We start from the raw sequence: 21,957 nt of genomic DNA on the forward strand, positions 1-21,957 counted from the left end.
CATTTAATGATAGCCTTTGTTTCTTGGTTTCAGACTTCTGGTAGCTCACTGGTTTATCAGACTCCTACAGACATTTCGATTGATGTTGTTTCTTGAATCCTGCTCTTTAATCACAGACTACTGTGTCATTATGCCAAACAGTACACCATTTTAGCTGTATTCCTAATGGGAGAATTGAAAGATTTTTTACACTTTATATTTCCCCAGTGAAACAATAAAAATATGTTTGTCTCTGGAAAACTGTTGCTAATGATATATACGAGACTCTTCCACACAGATACATCAGTTGAGAAACAAGAAAACTGCGTATGTACTTCAAAGTAAATCATCTCTTACAGAAGTCTGATTTCACTGTTGTAGTTCTGGTCTATAATTATGAAGTGAGATTTTAGACAATATATTTTCAGGAAGGTTGTTAGTTTGTAGCTGTAATGTGATTGTTGCATGTAATTTTTAGTTGTGCAAGGTCATTAGGTGAGAGTTGATACCTGTAGGTTTGCGTATTGTTATTCATCATTTTATTTGTGGAATTTCCTTCCCTCACTCTGTCAGACTGATCTGCTTTATCTCAGCAGCGAGTTACTGTTACCTGAGCATTAGAGTGAACTGATGGAGAAACATGTGAGCATCACTGTCTATTTATTCCATGCTACCCAACAGAGCAGTCTGAGTCTTTCTGCAGAACTTTTTCTTTTTTTAAAAAAAAGAAAAGCTTTGTTACAGCATCAAGAGAATGAAAAACACAGAAAAAAAGACACAGAAAAACAGTATCTTTCTAGGTCCAGTTATCCTTTGAGATAATTCATATGCATGAAGCTGCTATGTGTTTTGGCCCCTTCTTTGTATTTTCTGTCACGGACTCCTGCTACTGTATAGCTGTCTTTTGTGCTATGGTTTCAGGGGAAATCCAAAATCTTTGGATAAATAGACATTTGGCTAATAGATTAAAGCCTTAGTTGTTTGAGTTCTTTAAGAGTATGTGAGGTTTTAGATGCAGTTAAGGTGCTTATCCAGCTTTAATAAGTTAGCCTTGCAAAACTGTCATGATGATTTACCAACTCAGAAACGCTGTTTTCATCTTTTCATTATTGCTGCTAGTAATAAAAAATAAAATAAAATAAAGGAGAGAAAGATAACAATAAAAAAAGATTTAACTCTCATGAAAATAAATGAGTTATGCCAGGAAAGTAAGTGTGATAATTTTTCGTGTTGTTTTAGGGTTTCATAATGCCATCAGGGTACAGGGTGGGAGGAACCTTCAGAAATATTGCCAACAAGGAAATTGATATTCTGGAGTTTGGACAGGAGACGTTAGATATTTCTGCTGAGTTCACCTTTTAAGGGGAAGGGACTGGGGAGCAGAGGAGAAGAAACTTTTTTAAAATATCAGTTGAAGGGTGTATTTGTTTTGCTTTTAGTGGCTCCATCTAGTTTGGTAAGAGGGAACATTTTTCTTCTGCAAATAAAAGAAACAAAGGATGAAATTGAAGAAATTGAGATAGTGTGACATTTTTAGGGGTCTGATTTTCACATCTCTTGACTGTATGGGTTGCAGTAGTTCTAACAGTGTAGCTACATGTTCTTAAATAAATGCATGACGTTAAGCAAAATGTTATTAAAAATATTATTAAAATATTTGTCATTATGTTAAAAAACTCTGTATTGATGTCTTTTACTAGAAAAAGTGATTTTGCTTTTCTTCTTTTCCTCAAGAAAAAAAAGAAATTTATGCCCTTGTAAAATCCTAATACATTTTTTTCTTTTGTTATGGTGCTGTTAGAATTCCAAAAAAAAAAAAAAAAATAAAAAAAAAAATAAAAAAAGCTCATCCAAAGAGATTGGATAAGCACTCTAAAAATTAGAAGAACAAGTTAAATTCCATACTAATGTGTCAAGAGTTGATCTCAATTTCTGCCGGAAGTACTCTATAATCAAGAGAGGTGCTTTTTGTTGTTTATTTTGATTTAAGATGGTGAGGTCAGCACTGTTTTACCTTTGCTTCATCATGCAGTAAAGACAACATTTCAATGCAGACAAAGGGCGAATAAAATGTTACAGCAAAACAGCTAACGTACTCTGTATTAACTGGAAGCTGTTCTGGGGTACAAGGATTAAGCCTGTTTGATTTCACAATAATATGTTATAAATCATTTTTCTTTTCAACTTTTTAATTTCAGACTCCATTGCTTAAAGTTGTGCAATTGTATAAATAGTTTTTAAAATAAAATATTAACATTCCCTGTTTTTCTGTTTCATAAAGTTGCATATGTACTGTTTGGACTAGAAATATTCAAAGTAACTTGTTTCATTCTAACAACTGTGAAAATAATGAGTTAATTAGTACCACGTTAAAAAAAAATCATGACAGAAGTTAATTTTCAGACAGAATAATGTTAATTAAGAATAGATTCTTTATTTCTTCACTTCCACTGCAGAAAACATCTCACCACTTAGAGAAGCCTTTTCTAATTTGGGTTATTCAGTCAACTACATATCCTAACTGTGAGCAGAGATAAATATAAAATGCTCAATAAGCATACTGGTTTTAAGCCCTGATGTCACAGCATCATAAAGATTAGAGATGGGAATGATTTACTGTGTCACCTCTTTTGTTCAGTTTCTTTTTTCTTACAATGACAAGATTACTCATACTGTTTATTTTCTAATGCTTTATGCAGCCTAAGCTGAAACAATTGGGCTTCTGCATCTCCCAGGAGAGAGTGTATTGCCTGCAATATTTTATTACGGTTCACCAAAGAGCTCATTTCAGTTTTCTTGATTCCTTTGTTTAGAGAGAGCCTGGAGCGTCTTTCGATGTTTAAGAAAATGGAAAGAAGAAGTGTGGCTTGGCCTTGCCAGTTAACTATTGGTTCTAATTTGTCTATAAGGATTGTGGCTTACAAATCTGTAAGTTAATAAAATCATATGTTTATTAAACCTAGGCAGTGAGTTAGGTGCAGCGCTTTCTTTTTTTTCCTTTTTTTTTTTTCCTTAAAGCTCAGAAAATAAAAGATAAAACAACATCCAAAATAATTATAGTAGAGATTTTATGTGTGTAGAAGTCAGGACATCTAAAGCTATGGTTCCCACAGCAACTCTGACTTTACCATATTGTACACATATGTTAAAGAACTAGAATTCATCATGTACAGAAATAGAAATAATTCCTATCCACAATATGACACTTAATGGAATTGAAGTTGACGAGCCTAATTAAGAATGCTGCACATGTGTGAAGCTTTCCATTAGGCATCAGTGAAATGCCCACAGCTGAGTGAGACTTAATGTTTTAACTTCTAGGCATGGGAGGAATTATGCGTATGTGTATGGCTGTAAATGTTTTACCAGCTTTTGTTGCAAGTAACATCTATTGTTATTTCAGATTTGGAAAAACGTGTCTCTTTTCAGCTTGTTCACTTTGTACTATTTGACAGAGTTTACATACAGTCCATTTCACTTATAGTTTATATAGGCCTTTCACACACTGCTAGGAGGAAGGAACTGTGTTAAAACACACAAATTGTGCAAAATCTAAGTTAACTGCGTAATTATGAGCCAACCAAATAGTGTGACAGTAATGATGGATCTGGTGATATAAAGATTTTGACTTGTTATTAGCCAGTAGTGCAAGATTTCAAGAAGATGCATTACGAAGTTGGAATGCATCTGATTTCTGAAAAGTAGGGTTCTCAGTCCTAGAAGAGCTCTCTGATGCCAGCTTTCTATTTATACTTATAAATATTTTTTTTTGTTTTGTTTGATTAGGATATTCTGCTAGGTCTGTACAAAGCCACAGTAAGAGTCCCTTACCAAAGGTGTTTACAAACTAAATCAATGGAACTTGGGAGAATGAAAAATATGAACCAAGCAATTAGCCTGAGGTCATATGACAGTTAAGATTAGACCTAGAACAGACTTGTGGTATCTCCTGCCCTTGTCTGTTGTCTTCTCTGTTTTCTGCACAGTTGTGTTTTTCCCCTCCTCCCCTTCTCATTTACTAGGTTCACAATCAATTTCATTTAAGTAGATAAGAAAAGAAAGGTTTGTCTTTCCATGTAATCTGGCAGAAGTCACTTGTTGCCAGTATTTATTCCTTCTTTCTCTTTTATTTCTCCCATAATATAATTTGTATCTTTATCTGCCTTTTGGGGAAGCTGCAGTAGCAGGATATTTTTATGTCATAGTATAGTAAGTTTGATGCAAAGCCTGGGCAAACAGGCTGAATGAGTGTGGAGTCTTCTCAAATCTCTAATATATGTTTTAATGCTTTGTCAAAAATTTAAGTATATAAGATGGGGAAGTAAAATGCAGAACAAGCAAGTGCATGTTATCCTGTGACTAAACTTGCAGATGATCTAGCCCAAGATTTTAATGAATAGCTAAGACAAGTATGCAATTGTTATGGCATAGTTTGAGTGTTTGACAGCTGTCATTCAGATGAAACAATGTGCTGAATGCACTTTGGTAGCGGTCAGAAATGCAAATTTGGGGCTGTGATTATTAGTCCATTCTTGTTAAAATAACCCAGCACTGAGTCTAAGGTTTTATTTGTTTTGGTTTTTTGCATGTTGCAGTAAGCACTCTGGATCCAACTGAAATATTAAATGTTTTTCTTTAAATTCTGACATAAAGCTTACAGAAGAAAAGGTGAAAAAAACTTGGACAGTTGTAGATGCTAAAACCCTCAGAAAAGATGATGTGCAAAAAGAAACGGTTTACTGCTTAAATGATGATGACGAGACAGAAGTTCAGAAAGATGACACTATTCAAGGTATGACTTCTTTGTATGCTCCCTGAAGACAAACTAAAGCTTAATGGCTTGTACTCTTACATTTTAAAAATTTTTACTTTGTCCAGTAATAGGATTAGTAATACTGCTAGGTGGAACTTGAAGGTTCTATAGCTTCCTAAACAGTATTCTCTAGAGGACCTTGCCTCAGTTCTCTAGTGATGTTACCTTTACTGTTTTTAGCTCTTCAGTTGTACTGATACATGAATACTTTCATAGTATTGCTTTTTCTCTAGGTAAGCAAATACTCTAGTCTGCAATTGGGAAGATGAAACCATTAAAGGAAGTGTTAGTATTCAAGAGACAATGAGCTTTACTGTTTTAATTCTGTAAGAGGTTTGATTTAAAGTAGTGGTATGCAAAATATTTGGTATGGTTAAGGTAATCCTTTGTAACCTTCAGTCTCTCTCTGAGTAGATTAAATTTGTTAGAAGAATAAAGGTCCCAGTAGCAGAATGAAATACAGTCTACTCTTTTAAAACTGAGTTGAGCAAATTTATGTAATTCCTTGTGGTTGTAGAGGTACATTTTACTACTAAAGTTTTTTATTTCTTTTTTGCTGTTTGAAACCCACACAAGAAGGTTAAATGTTCTACTGAAGGGAAAGCCTATTCAAAAAACAATGTAGAAAATGCCATCAAATGCATAAAATAGATTAAAATATGAAGATGTATTTTCTGTTTTAAACCTCTTTCAATTGTATCAATCATAGATGTCTTGCTGCAATAGCATATAAAAATGTCCTAACAATATGTTATAGGAAAAAAAAAAACAGAACAAAACTAGTAGTCTGTTTATGTTTTGTAATTTCGAATCTTTGCCAACAAAATTTCCTTTTGACAGCAGATGTATTTTGGAGCATTTGTATCCATTCTCTGTTGATGTTCTGACTGCCCCAGTTGGTGAATGATTGATACTAGTAAAAAGAAGTGGTGAACAGTTCAAAGTTGACCAACGAGACCAAAGATTTTTCTGTCAAGGATGTGATGCTCAATGTAATTAAAGAGCTGCTTCCTTCTACTTCTGTCCTGGTGTTACAATCCTTAGTCTGTAACAGTATAATGAAGTGTGATGTTACAGGGAAGATACTGTAACTTGAGGTGGGGAAATAAGCAGGTGCAACAGATCATACCTCTGAGAAACTATCAAGTTCCTATTCTGTGAAAGTATCCCTGTGATGTAAGGCAAGGGAAGTGAAATACAGAAATGTGTAAGAGGTCAGCAGTACCACTTCTGCATACAAGAGCATTTTAGTTTTCCATTGTATGTGAAGAGGTATCTCACTCACGTTGCTGCCATATTTTGTTCTTTGAATCCCTTGTTGTGTCATTTCTTGTACATGATTTGTGGTAGGTTTGTGTTGGATTTTTCTGTTAGTTTGCAGGGAGTGTTGTAGTCCATTTACTTAAGTTTAATCTGTGAATGTACCTTTGGGTAAGGTGCTCTGTTCCCTTATTTTCTTTCCTGCTATCTGCAAGAGTAACTGTTGCATAAAATGATGTACGAAGAGTGCAACTGTTACAAAATGTGTTTATGGGATGTGTGGGTTTTTTTGTTAACAGAGGAAGTAATTTGATAAGCGTGTGTAGAGCGTAGCTGTGGGGCATGCAGGCATTGTTAAAATATTCAGAGAGCTAATTTCAGTGTTAGAATTGTAGGCCCATATGCTTACCAGATGCTCTTCTGTTCTCCAGGATTTCGCTATGGCAGTGATATAGTTCCTTTTTCCAAAGTAGATGAAGAGCAAATGAAATACAAAACTGAGGCAAAATGTTTTTCTGTTTTGGGATTCAGCAGATCCTGTCAGGTATGGTACTGAACTGAACTCATGCTCAACTTACTGGGTAATTGCAGACAACTGATTTCAGTTTAACTTCACTAGAATCCTGGCGCTGCACTGAGTTCCAGTGGTTGGCAATGAGGCATCTGCCATCAGGGATGATTTTTACTTGCGGATTCTAGTAGGTATAAATACTGTATACTCTTGTGATGAAGAAAAGTTCATAAATATGTCTTTTGGCCCCTTGATTAAAATGGAGCCACTGATCTCAGATCTCCACAAAGTGGCTGCAGATGTACTATCATTTCATCTCAGTAACTCAAATAGTGACACGAGATCTGCAGCTAAAGATGGTCAATCTTTTGTTCGGGTTGCGCAGAAACCTTGTTGGGCTTTGTCCAGCCATGTTTGTGTGCTCTTTTCATCTTCTAGCAGAAGAAACCCATCAACATTAAAGAAAGCCTGAGAACTGATTGCGTTCGTCCTCATTTCCATAAGGACTATTATATAAACAGTGGCTTTCTTCTGGTTTCTACTATGACAAAAATTAAATGTAGCGAAAAGTTCAGAGTATAGATGAAAGCAAAATCATTCAAAAAACGCCATATTTCAACAGATGCTTAGTGTTTTTGAGCACATACACTTTAATTTTGGCACCCTTTTACCTGGAATTTGAAAGAAACTTTTAAAACTATTTTAATAAAAGCAACCCAATACAAGGTGATTTCCTGCTGGAAAGCTGGGAATTAAACATTAAGAAAACCTAATGCAGAGGCCTAACAACCCTTTCTTCAAGTGGGGTATATGAGGAGGAGGTACAGGAATGTGAGTGCCAGTAATTGCTAGAAATGTTAAGCTCCTTTGTATGTCCGAACCTATGGTTTCAGTGGGACATACTGCAATTTTTCCACATCTTACTAGCCTGCAGCTGAGTATTACTGTCTTCATCTCATTTTGCAAGATGTATTTCATCATGTGCTGTATGCTGTTACACTGGAGGCTGGCCTCTTATTTCAACTTGAAGTCTGACCTTCATTGAAATAAGAAACAGTCGAAAGGAAAACGGATGAGAGGCATCACGGTCCTGTAGGTGAGCAGCCTTCAGAGATATTTTTTCCACCACTGCCAGATATTACGGTGATAATGTGTTCAAACTGCATAAATTTAGGAGTACTTTTAATCCACGTAAATATCCCTTAAAGAATTAACAAATTGTTTGCAATGTAAAATCTTTGCAGTGTAGCAAACATTGTTGTTTTTGGTATTTTTGTGATGTACGTCATCTATCTCTTGATTTCATAATAAAAATTACATCTTAAATAATGTGTGCTCCAGTCCTATAAGTAGGAGTGTGAACAAATATGTCCAATAGTAGTTGTGTAGATCGTGATAGAATGAAATTATACAGGTGTGTTTACAGGGTTAAAACTATATTGTAAAGGTAATGGTATCTGTAAGTTTTCCACTACAACTAGAATTTTCCAGACCCATACTTTCCTTATGTTTTGGAGTCATAATCCTAACACTATTCAAATGTATATTTTGTATTAAATTGTTTCTTGTTTAAAAAAAAAAAAAAAAAAAAAAAAAAACTTGGAGAAAAGATAATTTATTATTAACTAGAGAAACTGGAGCAGCTCCAAATACATAATTAAAGAAGGAGTAGAACCACCTCATATTATTATTCTCAGTTATTCACATCCCTCAGGAAAGAAGATCAGAGGCCACTTAAACTTTGATTTTTAATTTATAAGCAATGCCATGTAAATCAAGAAATAATCCTTGAAATTATTATAAAGGAACTGTTTTTAACAAATAAAAAAAGGTGCAGTGAAATATGTATCTAGATATTTATACTATTCAGAACATAAAAATGCCAGAGTTCTTTAAGACACATCAATAAAAAATAATTGCAGTTACAATAATCATAATCTGAGTTCAAGAATCATACTATAATCCATGAAACAGATCTGCTCTGGTGTAAGTTGTCACCGATTTCAGCAGCGTTATCGTAATGTACACTATCTCCAAGCTACCTGGAGTTTCTTTATTGAATGTCATGTGAAGAGATTTTCTTTAACAAAGAAAAATCAGTATTTGTTTTGCTTTTACTGTGATGTTCTAACTAATGTTCATAATAATGTACAGAGTCTCTATGACAGGTGTTTTGCGGTTGCTGTGTTTCTCTTGGGTGTGTCTCAGCCTCTAGCTCCAACTATTCCAGGAAGGCCCCTTAATGAACATTTTTTCTTTTTTTTTTATGGACAGCATAAACTTTGCTAACAGAAGTGTTCCTTTGCCAGCACAGCTGTGTATACTCAGGTTGCTCTTGAAATAGCTTTCTTAACTGAAAAAAGTTACATCCCATTTGGCACATCTTTGCTGGCAAAATTTAGGTGACTTTCCAGGCTGACTTTGAATTACTGCAGTGTTACTCAGACTGGTAACAACTGCGATTAGCATTGTCTCTCGCTCCTTCCCATCAATATGACTGAATATCTAGATTGTACGATAAATTCAGGCATGAAAAATATGCAAGACTTGCACTTCTGTGCACAGGAATTGCATTCTGCAGGTTTTTCACATGAGTAATATCTTGATTGTTTCATAATTAAATTGGTCCAGTTACATTAATGACACTTGGCTTAGATCAAGCTAACATGTGACCATTTAAATCTGTAGATCCGGAGGCAGTACTACATGGGCAACCAGGTTCTGAAGGTCTTTGCAGCAAAAGATGATGAGGTAAGGCGAAGAAATGTTTTAATACTGAAGGTATTTTGCCATAGAACAGAAAAAAAAATAGTAGCTGTGCTCGAGACGGTTCTTTCAGTGTTAACAAAACAGAAGTATTTTTAATACAACTTAGAAGTCTTGATCCATTTCCAATCAAGGTCAAAAGGAGTTGGATCAGACTCCAGATGAGTACCACGTCTCATGAATAGTGAGAATCTGGTAAATATGTATGTGCAAGGCTATAGAGAAATTAAATTGATACTTACATCCATTCTCACACAGAACAGCAGTTTGCTGTGCCAGTATGATATTTAAAATAATTCAGAGGTCTATTCTAAGTATTAAAAGTAAGTATTTCACAGCAGAGTTCTGTTGTATCCAAACAAAGGGTCGAACTTGCCACCTTTCTCTCTATCTTACAGTATTTCTAAGACCTCTTCATGCTTAGTACAAATTTACTGTGAAAGGTGTATTTCAACAGGCTTTATTGAAAACTTGTATGATTTTACAGACCTTTCTTTCCCTGCCCCCCTTTTCTTCTTCCCCTCCCCTAGAGTGCTGCAGTTGCTTTTTCTGCCCTTATCCATGCATTGGTTGAGTTGAAAGTAGTCGCCATAGTGCGTTATGCTTATGATAGAAGATGTAACCCGCAGATTGGCGTAGCCTTTCCATATATTAAGGATGCATATGAGGTAAGATTTCACTCTTACCATTTTTTAGAGACCTTCCTTTACTGATGCTGTACAAATACCAATTAATAAATGATTGCAGTTGAACCATATGAATATGCAGAGTGGTAGAATAGCAGAAGAAATCTTTTTTGAGTGATTCTACAAAATAATAACAATTCAGAACAAGGAGGTAATAAATAGTTTGAAGTAAATTCCCCAGAAAAAAAAATATGGAAAAATAATGCAATATATTTGTGTTAGTATCTTCTGTGTTAAAGATTTAAATAATAATTTTTATTCCAATAAGATAGTAATAATTTCATTTTGTTATCCTGGAGCTTTTAAGCTTTTTTCTTTTTCTTTCTTTTTTTTTTTTTTTTTAAGGCTTCAAAAGACTTTTCTTTTTAAGGAAAGTTCAGTGCACAACAGAATCATATCTGAAATAAAATTTTTTAAATTTTCTGGGAGGTCCAAAAGCAACACAGTATTTCAGAATTTAAGAATTTATGCAGCATATGTTTCCACTGATCTTACTTGTAAGAGACTATTCAGAGAGCTAAATATGTATAACATGGCTAAGCAATGACTAAGGTGGGGGCGGACGTAACAGTCTTCAGACTTCTGAAGGGTATAAACATAAAGGATGGAAAGGAATTATTTAGGGTGATATGAACTGGAGGAGGTATTAGAATAAAGAAAAAAATTAGGCTGGGAATGTCAAAAAACAACTTTTGACTTTGAAACACAGTATGCTGTGATTAAAACCTCCCAGAGCTCCATTGGATGGGATATTTAAAACTTGGCTGGATGGAACTTTACACAGGAAAACACCAAGGAAAATGCATTGGATAACCTGAGAGATCTATATTCCACCAGTACAAACGTGAACAGTTTAGCCATTGCTGCATTTTAAAATAGTCCTTTGTTCTATTTTGTTTAAAACTATGTTACTCTGTAAATATTTTGTTTGATTATTTTGATAAATAGTATTAGATCATCTGATTTTTTTGGGGGGGGGATATATTATGTTGTTGTGGTGAGGCACTTTTAGAATACTTTAGATTTTTCTCTTTAGTCTTGATTTTTTCTTTATAGATGTCTCTCTTTCCCTTCATTTAGTGTCTCATCTATGTGCAACTACCCTACATGGAAGACTTAAGACAGTATATGTTTTCCTCCTTGAAAAACAACAAAAAATATATTCCTACAGGTAAGAGAGTCCCTTCCTGGGCACCTGGATGAAGTAATATACCCCTTTTTCTTTAAGACACTCTAAAATAGAATATTTGGCTTTCCAGTGAAAACACAAGCTTTGTGGTTATTTTGGCTTAGAAAAAACAGCCCTTTGCAAATATGTTCTGGTGATGTCATCAAGTGTAAAGCCGATATGAAAACTTCAGCAGTTTAGTTGCAGACTGAACAGATTTCAGATTTGCAGTCAGTCTTCTAAAAGGGTTTCATTGAATGAATTCTGGCTTGGGTTCTGTAATTATTAGTCTCATAAGGTCTCTCTGATAGAGATCTGAGATTTAGTCCTTCATAACCCTTGCTCTTTGAATGCATTTGTAAGACTAACTCGCTGTAGCTTATGATGGGATCTACAATATACAGCTAGCTATCTAGAATTAGAATAGACACATCACCTCCATTCATGCAAAGCGGATTCAGCAGTCGCTTGCAGTTACTGTTAATGTAACATCGAGAGGTGAAGGCTGTCCTGTATTTCTATCTCATTTGGAGAGCCACAGAACATACAGGCACGCAAGCTTGACTCCAAGAATTTTTCATAGCAATAAGCATAAATGGATGTAGTTTGAAGACCATTGCCCCTTCTTTAGTGTGATGATCCTTCGAATGGGCATATACTGTTCAGAATATATAAAGGATGTTTGGTTATTTCTAAATCAGATACTGGTTTCTTGCCCATAACCAGCAGTTTGAGAACAGATCTAACAACCTGTCTTACCAAAGCAATAATCAACTATCATGAACTGAATTATTTTACAACCATACCTTTTAAAAGTTGTATTACTTAGTTTTTAAAACCAGCTGTTCTCTTTATTTTCCAAGTGTTCTATAAACCTTCTGTTGCAAATAAAAACATTTGAAAAAGAAGAAAAATGGAAGCAAAAAGGCAGCAATAATTGAGATCAAAAAAAAAAAAAAACCCCTATAACTTTACATTGTAGTTCTTAAACAAAACAGAATTTTTATTACTGTGTCCATTATCCATATTTGTTGTTGGCATGTCTGTAACTGCCTTGGCATTTAATGCCTTTGTTAAAATTTCACATTCTGAAGTGAATCTTCATTTGTAAATTGTTTCAAGACGCACATCCATCTGCAAATGTATTTAATCTCTTTTTGTATATAATTGCTGTCTCAGAGGGTCAGCTATCTGCAATTGACTCATTGATTGATTCTATGAATTTGGTTTATGAAGATGATGATGGAGAAAGTTTTGAGGATCTGTTTAAGCCTAGCAAAATCCCAAACCCTCATTTTCAGAGATTGTACCAGGTGAGATGATGAACTATATGTCATATTTTAAAAACTTCTCTCATGTTAAAAATTCTCATCTTTCTATCTTTCTCCAATTATCATTGGAATGTGAAGAGTATAATATAAATTCTTTAACATACATGTATCATGTAGCCACTGGTTTCTGTATTATTCCTGACATAAGTTTTATTCTTAATGTTTCTGGCTCCTAAGAAGCAGGAAGAATTACACCTGTGCTGAGATGTCTGCCAGAGCATCGCTGAAGTTCACTGGCAGACAGAAGTGAGAGCTTGTCTGGGTACCTCAACACTGTGTTGCAATGACCATGGTGCAGGCATAGACATAGGCTTCAGCTTTTGAGCAAAGAAAGAAACTGACTGAAATTTGGGGAAAATCAAGTTTCTCATTCTCTGTCCTTAGCATATCTTGAGCACAGTCACGGCTGCATCTAACGGTAGCTCCAAAACAGATCAGTCTAGGGTAAACTTGGTTGGTAATAGTGGTTAATATTGGTTAATAGTGTTAACATTTAATGTGTTCCATTTGGATGTCTGAGTTGATGCGTTTTACAGGCAAATGGAACAGTTCACACTTCTTGCACTTATGCTGTCTGCATTTTGATTTACATTGCTTTTGCATCATAAAAATCTTTCTTTGTATTCTGAGGATGAGAGACTTGATTATGCATTGGAATTCAAGTGTTCAAAAAAAATGACACAGCAAATTCAAAAATAAAGACGATTACAATACAATTTTTGCAGCTGCAAAAATTATGTTGTATACAATATCATGGACAGAAATTGAGTGTGTGACTCCGCTCTGAAAATTGACCAAAAGTGACATTATAGGATCTGTGTTTATCAAGTCTCAATTCCAAATGAAATTATTTCACTTTACAGATAGAGTGATTTTTAAATTAAGAAAACTCACTTTAGATTCCAAAAGTCCAGTGTCTCTCTCTCTTCATTGAATTATCAGAAATAGCAAAGGATCTGAAGGTCAGATTTTGGTTTCAGGAACACAAGTAAGCCCAGGGTCTTCAAACCTTACTTTGATTGACACCTGAAGTACTAGATGTTCCCTTTAAATTCTTCCAGTCTTATTGACAAGACAATGTGTAACCAAATGCAAGATTTGCTCAGCAGAAGATTTTGCTGGGGAAAAGCTTAAAATGGATTGACATCCGCATGGCTCATATGTTAGGAAGGACTGTCAAGCTTGAATATTAGAAAACAAACATGGTTTTACTTAAAAGTGAAACACACAGGAGGTAGAATTTCTCTGTTACATTGCTAGCTACATTAAAAAAATTTTTTTTTTTGGTTCATTGGATGTCACCTATTAATGAAAGATTTTTCTTTAGGTGCAACATTTGTCTTTTGAAACAGAATGATGGCATTGTCCCAACAGTTGAGTCAAGTGCTGTTAGAAGACAGTAATGTCTTAACTCGCTAATTTTCTTAGAGGATAATAGGACTTTTAAGGGTGAATGCTACTGATGGAAAATGTTTATTTATTATTACAATTTATTAAATAGTATGCAGTTCTGTCCATACTTCTTGCTTTTTATAAAACCCTAAAATAGGTCCTCTTAGCACTTTCTTTTACCCTCACATAGCCTTTACTTTTATTTTTGGTTATAATACTACTATTAATCCATATAAATTACAGAAAGATTGTTCTTTAATTTCCTGCTTATATATTTCAAATTCTTAATACTTCATTTTTTAAACTTATTTGGTGCTACAAAAACAAACTTTAAATTTTCAAAGGAACCAGTACATTGATTAGGTACTGGTTTGGCAAAACAACTCTGAGGAAAAGATGAATTCTCCCTCTATTTTCTTGTTCTGTTGCCTCATGAAGATACTTGGAATGATAAGCAACAAGAGTCAGAATTTAAACAGAAACATCAAGCTAAATTGTCTCTCTGAAAGTAGTGGTAGGCATCAGGAAATGACAGAGTGGGTGGAAAGGCGTTGCTAATGCTTGCTGGGGTGGGAAGATGAGGAATATCCTAATCCAGAGTTTCAGCTTCTTTTTTCCTTGCTTCCAGAAAAACCTAAACTAACTTCCATGTTTTTCATGGTGGCAAACTTGCTTCCAGCTTCATTGTTAAAGTTGTTTCTCTTCTATACAGGAATGTGAAGCCCGTAAGACATTTGGAAATGGAATGGAATACATTTTATTTGATATCCAAACAAATAAGTTGTGCAACCCTGACTATTCGGTACTAAGACAGACCTGAGGGGAAGTTATAGGGAAGGTGGCCTGCAGCATTGCGTAATTCATGGGATCCAGCTGCAGAATCCACATCTAAATATGCTATAATGGCTGTTGCTAGGCCACATGTAAATGACCCTTGAGGACTGAGCTTGTTTGTAAATGGTTAGAGTGTACAGTGATAGTGGGATATAATTTCAAAAAGAGGGACAGGAGGTAGCCTGCAGAAGTCTGCAAAGGTTTTTAGTATCAAGTAATCTCATCTTCAGCTGGATGCAGTGGATCCGTTGGAAGGTCGTTTTAAACTCGGCACAAACTACTTTGAACTCTACTGTGCCTGTGTCGAGATTCAATTCAAACATGTTTACACTATTTACCTGGTTTCTGGGTGGTTAAACTGGGTTGTCCAAGCCCATTCCATAATCCATGAAAAAGAAATCTTGGAAAAATGAGTTATCCTGCTTACCTTAGACATCACAAATACAAGACAGTTGTGATTGTATGAGTAGATGACTGCTTTAGACTGGATGTTTAATTTTTAGACAGCTGAATATACCTCTTGTGTTCTATGGCTTTAAATACTAGCTGATTCCTGTAGGCTTTATAGAATTGTTAGGATATGTTTTTCAGAATGTGTGTTCCTATATGCTGTATAGAAGGGAATGAGGTGAGATTCTTTCTTGCAGTTACTCCTGTAATAGCATTTGTTTGATTGCTCGTTATTATATGTAATTAGTTATGTGTAAAAGCCTATTTCACTTGCATCCCCTGACCAGTATCTTCATGTGGTCCCTCTTCCTGCCACTCAAACCTGTTAACATTCTTAGGCTCGAAACTAAGTGTATTGTGCTGGCTTCTCCCTGCACTGCCTGTTGCTGGTGACATGCACGAATAGGACAACTAAACTGGAAGCCAGAGACAGCGTGGGTTGTCATGCTGTCTGGTGAAAGTGGAAGGGGTTCTTGCTGGAAGAAAGAGGAAGAAAGGTTAAAAGGGGCTGATTGGGATTAAAAACTTCAGATTAAGACTGTTCACTTTATATCCATTTATCTACCACCTTAGGTTTCAGAGATCATCTTCTATTCTGAAAAACAGGAATAAGTGCAGGCTGTGGCTACTTTTCATTCTGTTCAACTATTGCAGCTACACACTTAACAACTAGATAAAAAAGCCTTAAAAAATGCAGTCACAACAGGGGACTTGTTTTTTACTTTGTGAGTTTAATTCAATCTCTTAATGCTATTTGAATATATATATTTTTCTATATCACAAGAGCCATTACTGCAGCTTCCAGGAACATTTTTACTTTCTTTCAAAATAATTACACCTTAAACCATTACAAGTGTTTACAAATCAGTAGCCTTGTATGACTGCCTCCTTGTGAAAGTATGTGCTAATATGGATTGGAATCTTAATGGCAGCATGAAAGCATATCAGTATTGATGTGTAGCATATGGTCTGGATTTTCTTTATTGGCAGCTCTTCAGCATGAATAGAGTTGGATTTTTTTGTTTGCTTTGTTTTTCTTTTTTAAATTAAGGTCATGTCTGACAGCCAACAGGGGAGCAGATCTAGCCTGCTTTCCTGGTGTACTGAGTAGTTATTTACCTCCACACTGTCTGATTCACGTGGTACAGTGGGCTTGGAAAAATTATTCTCCGGTGTACAGCATGTGTGTCTGTGTGTGTCCAAGACTGTGAACATATAAATGTATATACTTGTATATAGAGTATATATAATATGTACACAGACAGATATTCCACTGCTATCCTGCACTGCATAGCATTTGAAAGATGCCCTCTTTGTTTTTAAAACTCCCACTGGAATTTCTTTAGCCAGCCTCGTTAATCTGCTTGCTCTTCTGCTGTTCAGCTCCTGACTTATCGCTTTGGTGAAAGAGCCTTCTTCTCTATAGCTCTTGCCATCTGCTCCAGCTTTCGTGTGCATCTGTGAGTTCCCTCCATTCCCTCATTCTTTTCAAAGCTCATCTGCGAATCTACCTATTCTGTGCCTCACCTGTGCACATTTAATTTCTCTCTTGCCACTTGCTCCTAAACTGGTGATAATTTCTCTTGTTAGGCATACGAAGAAGAAATATTTTCTTTGAAGAACAGTGAACTGTTCCAATAACTGAAATACAAAGTTAAGTTGACTAATTGTGATCTCAGTCTCCACTATGTAATTATATTTTGTAAGAGGACTGCATTTTAGAGGTAAAATGAAGTTTAAATAGCTGAATACTTGGAAACAACTATTTCATTCCTTGTGTTTTTCATAATTTTCTTAGAGCTTGTTACAGTGAGCATAGGTGCAGCCATTTTTCATCCATCTTCTTGTTTAATGTCTTTATTAATCTCCTTAAACAGCTGATCGTATGACTTTCAATCCACTTGGGAGCTGGAATATTGCAGCAATCTGAATATAGTTTCTCTTTTAATCTGGAAGATGTTTTGAATATAGCACGTGAAGTCAAATACACAAGCATATTACATTAAAAGCATATAACCTGCAAGTCTGTCTTTGCTTAAACTATTTCTTACAGTGCTTGCAGCATAAGGCTTTTTTCCCCAATGAACCATTGCCGCCAATTGAACCGCACCTTTTAGAGATGCTGGAGATGCCCTCTGTGGTGAAAGAAAAATGCCAGGCTCCTCTTGAAAAAATAAAAGCACTCTTTCCCCTCAAGGATGTTGGCAAGAAAAAAGAAGACAAGACTGCTCAAGACATGTTCAAAGACTAGTAAGTTGAAGATGTATAATGGATTTTTTTTTAAAAAAAAACTTTTAACATTTCAGATTGTTCTTGTTGAATGTAGCAGGCTCAGAATCTTTTGGACATAAAATCAGTGAGTTACATACTTAAAAAGTACTGAAAGTACTGAAAGGTTGTGGTACCACATTTTGGAATATTGTGAATAATGGTTTTCCAGCTGCAGTGGGGCAAGTTACACTAATACCCACTCTGCAGCTCCTTCAGGTCTGTATTTGTGGTCATAGAAGCACAGAATCTGTCAGGTTGGAACGGCATCCAGGAGGTCTCTTGTTCAACCTGCTGCCAAAAGTAGAGCCAGCTATGAGATCTAAATAGGTAACTTGGGGCTTTATCCAGTCTGATCTTGAAAACATCCAAGGATGGAGACTACAGAACTTCTCTGTGCTAACTGTTGCAGTGCTTGACTACCTAATGATTAAAAGTTTTGTCCTCCTGCTAGTTATAAAATAGTTTGAATAACAAAGGGTCTTATCCAATTTAGAATAAATACTATAGAGCTCTAAACTAACGTGAAGATTAGTCTTCCATTTCAGCATGCTCTATTTTGGTTGTTCTATAGCTTTTGTTTTGAATGCCAACTCAAAAGGAAAGCAGCTTCGTTTGTAGAATATTATGTACTGTGCAATAATGTGGATGTTTTGAAAAAACAAGCTGTTACAGACTCTTCCTAGAACATCTATTCTCTCAACATTTTTAAGTTAAAAAAATCTGCTTATATTATATATGCTATGTTTACATTATTTGTGCTGCAAATTTGAAGAATAAATGTTTAATTGGTACTGTATTTTACTCCACAGCCAAGTTGCTTGAGCAAGTTTTGCTCAAGCAAAATCTGTTTCTTAGAGCTTAATTTATTGGATAGCTGTAATAGAACTAGTTGATTCCCTGGGGTGTTGGAGCGTTCTGAGTTAACTCCTCCTTTCCTTTTGTCCTCTTCAGTTCATTCCTTTCATCAGTAGGAACAATGTCTTTGAGCCACTTCTAGGCCCTGCTTAGCTGAGCTGTTGTATATACTTTACTTTTGGTTGACTAGAGCCTCCTCAGCATGTTATCTTTGGGAAGACCTGATTTAGGACTTCTCATGCCACTGCTCTGGGATAATGATTGAGTGAAAAATACTTTACTGGATGCAGATTGAGAAATACCTGCTTTTTGTTTTTTCACTATATTGTGTGCCTGGCGTGTCTTGGTGTACCTGTGAATTCATACTGATTATATTCTGTTGTCCTTGCTCTGTGCCGCAGTTGTTCTTTGTGTGCCTGTCTGTCTCTATAGGGGTATATATAATTTTTAGAAAAATGATGCTATATGACCAGTTCAAAAAAACACTAAAACTTGGGGTCAAGCAAGCTAGGGAGCAAATGTAAACAAAAAAAAAAAAGTTACACATTATTGATGGTTGCTTAAAAACACCTTACCCCAAGGGCTTCAGTGTGGCAACCAAGAAGGAAGGCTAATTTGGTTTAAAAATTGGTTTGCTTTACAGGGGAAGTAGAAACAGTTATAAAAATAACTGAGCTAGAAAGTAATGTGGGGCAGGGAAATAGTCTGGAAAAAAAAATAGGATTTTAGGAGAAAGGGTACAAAGCTTCAACTGTGTGAAGAAAAATTAATGGTATTATGATTTTAAAGAAGTATAAATGAAAGGAACCTGGTTTTGGTGTAGTAATGGATTAATGAATTAAAATAGTGCTGTCAGCACTGCAGCAGAATTGTTGACTATGTATTTCTGCTCTGTGTTTAGGAAAAACTTAGGCAGTTAAATCATTTGAAGAAAAATTGCATCACTACCACAGTGATTAAGAGTGTTAATAGCAGATAATGTTCAACTTACTAAAATATCAGATCTAGAGAATTTGTACTAAAGTATTTTGAAGAAGCTAACTAGAAGTTTTCTTGATTGTTTTCTTAAAATAAATTTCTTACCGTTTCTGTCTTTTCATCATTTGATGTCTCCCATCATGATATTGACCCTGATGCTTTTCTGCTTAATTTTTAAGATCAAATGGGACGATGGCAGCATAACTGCACTTATGATATCCTAGTAGGTTTGAATATTCAATATTAATTTGTTTCACTTTTACTATGCGCTGTGTAGTAGAAAACAAACAAAAAACCCCCAGTAGAACAGAAAGCATTTTACTTTTTCCTTTTTAAGTTAGCTTTGGTGATGTTATCTCCTCCAGTTTTTCAGTATATGAGAGGCTTCTATATAAATGTAGAAGTAGGTGTATTAAATTAATCTTGTATGTATATTTTATTAATTTTTCTCAAATAGGAGTTGTACATTTCACATTTTAAAAATACTGATAATCAGTGTATTACATGCATTACCATAACAAATTGTAAATGTTAGATCCTTGTTTGGTATAAGTAGGTATGGATTCATTAGTTTCTGCTGCACCTCACTGATTAATGGTGACTACGGATTTGGTCCTAGGAAGTTAAATGCGATACTATTACTTATACCTTCCTCCTTTGCCCAGTCACAAAACATTGTGAATCAGTAAAAGTAGTGCTGGAAGAAAAAGGAAATTCAAGATACTACAAGAAACTGCAAAACAGCTTTTAAAGAGAAAATTCTAAAAGGAGAATTTTGACTATGAATCATACCTTTTATCGAACTGTGTCAATGCATACTTGACCTCTAGTTTAAGCAAAAGTTCTAAACTCTCTGGTATTAGATAAGTTTCAGTTTCTCCATTTTACAAACAAGGATATCAGCTGTCCAAAACAATCAAGCAACCTGCCCTAAGTCAGCCAGAAGGTCAGCAGAACTGGGAATGGCGCAAGGTATCTTAATACTTTTCCTGATACATAACCAAAGTCTTTGCTTCTCCTAGAGTGATAAGTAAGGTTATGTCAGATGACAGGAGTTGCTGAGAAGGGCTTTAATCTCGGTAGTGACAAAATTAAGTAGAAGAACAAAGATGACTGCTGAAACAAAGTGGGAGAGACATTGTGTCTAAAGGAGGGGAGGAGCAAGCTATACAAAGTAAAAAGGAAGATGATTTCTTGTAGTACAAACGGAAATAAATTTTCTTTCTAATAGTTGATCTATAACATACTGTACAATTTTTAAAATGAGTTCCAACCTTGAAATATGCAAAACAGCACCTAATCCAGGATGTCTTTTTGGCCCTATTTGCATTTGCTTTTCTTCACTGCAGTAGCAGAACGTTTAAGAATAACCTTTTCTTCTGTTTTAAATTTCTGTGAACACTAGTTTACAAATGCTGCAGTTTACATCACTCGGTAGCTTTCAGTCATTCTTAGAGTGAAATCGATTCCTTTGTGTCAATAGCCTGTCACATTAAGCAACTCAGAACACAATATCTTTGACTTTTTTCCTCTATTGTGTTTAGCTTGATCTTTTCTTTCTTTCTTTCTTCTTTCCCCCTTCTGTTGCCAAGACATGCTCTGAAGTTTGACATATTAGATATTCCAGTTTGGTTCTTGGTTTGGAATCTGCAGCTAGGTTTATGTTAACTGTGAGGGCAAAGCTAAGAGGTAACTTAAACCAAAGTGGAAATTTGTAAAGCTCTTGTGTACCCATGAAGAATAGTAGAGTGGCACATCTCTGTGTAAACAGATAAGTGATAGCTATCAATTCCAGGAACTAGCAGATAAATCTTGAAGAGCAAGTTGATATCTTACTTAAAAAAAATATGTTTTCGTTACCCGTTTCATGTTTAAAAGGAATCTGATGAGAATATCAAATACCGGGAATATACAGTAAAATAGTAAGATTAGCACAACGTGCAGCTTCCAAATAATGTGACTGGAGATGGTCTCTATTCTGAATGGTGGAAAAGAGGGTTTTGAGTAAGTTTACTCCTGAAATAAGCATGAATAATTTCATACCTTCAACAAAAGACACTCTTGCTTTATGCTAAGATAAAATTTGATCTCTGTTTCTGCTATTTGCTTTGTGATGCTGTGTTTGTGATTTATTGTTAATTTGGGAACAATTGTATAATGAAGTTTTACCCAATATTGCCTTTCTAGTTTATATTTCACGAATTCACTGGCTCCCTACTTAGGATCCAGGACAGTTTAATTTAAATTGCTTGTATTTATTTTTTGGCCTTCTCATTTGTAGCAATGAAGATGGACCCAATCCTAAGAAGCCAAAAGCTGAAGATGAAGAAGGTAGCTTTCGCATCATAAGCATTGCTGAAGGCATTATCACCTCTGTAAGCATATTTTTACAAATCTTTTTTTCTCAAAGGGGAAGATATATTTCCCCAAAAATAATTTAGTGGGTATACAAAATTCGTGATAAAGGAAGGTTCTAGCAGAAGCGTGACTTAAACATTGTTTGCTTGTTAAATTTTGAGACTGTCTGCTAGCTTGTAGAGAACTTTTCTCTGCTGTTAAGTTTATGTTAGCACAGATTTACATCAGTCCCACGTGTTCTTAGCACAAAGTTCTCCCCAGGTCCATGAAACTCTGAAGGGCATGTCTGTGGTTCCAAAGAAAAC

General features: G+C 35.2%; 1 protein-coding gene across 6 annotated transcripts in view; it reads left to right on the plus strand.

Annotated features, from left to right (window-relative positions):
• Positions 1-21,957, plus strand: part of XRCC5 (X-ray repair cross complementing 5) — a 51,504-nt gene that overhangs the window by 10,674 nt on the left and 18,873 nt on the right. For all 6 annotated transcript variants that reach the window (XR_009958739.1, XR_009958740.1, XM_062578367.1 and 3 more), the window contains 9 exons: positions 2,793-2,907; positions 4,633-4,771; positions 6,484-6,596; positions 9,252-9,314; positions 9,860-9,997; positions 11,096-11,186; positions 12,363-12,496; positions 17,244-17,440; positions 21,576-21,669. Coding sequence is in view for 4 of the 6 variants with exons in the window: in XM_062578367.1 (XP_062434351.1) it covers positions 2,793-2,907; positions 4,633-4,771; positions 6,484-6,596; positions 9,252-9,314; positions 9,860-9,997; positions 11,096-11,186; positions 12,363-12,496; positions 17,244-17,440; positions 21,576-21,669 (1,084 nt within the window). In the remaining 2 variants the exon portion in view is untranslated. The remainder of the gene's footprint in view (positions 1-2,792; positions 2,908-4,632; positions 4,772-6,483; positions 6,597-9,251; positions 9,315-9,859; positions 9,998-11,095; positions 11,187-12,362; positions 12,497-17,243; positions 17,441-21,575; positions 21,670-21,957) is intronic.

This window comes from Rhea pennata, chromosome 6 (assembly GCF_028389875.1).
Source record: "Rhea pennata isolate bPtePen1 chromosome 6, bPtePen1.pri, whole genome shotgun sequence".
Lineage (NCBI taxonomy): Eukaryota > Metazoa > Chordata > Aves > Rheiformes > Rheidae > Rhea > Rhea pennata.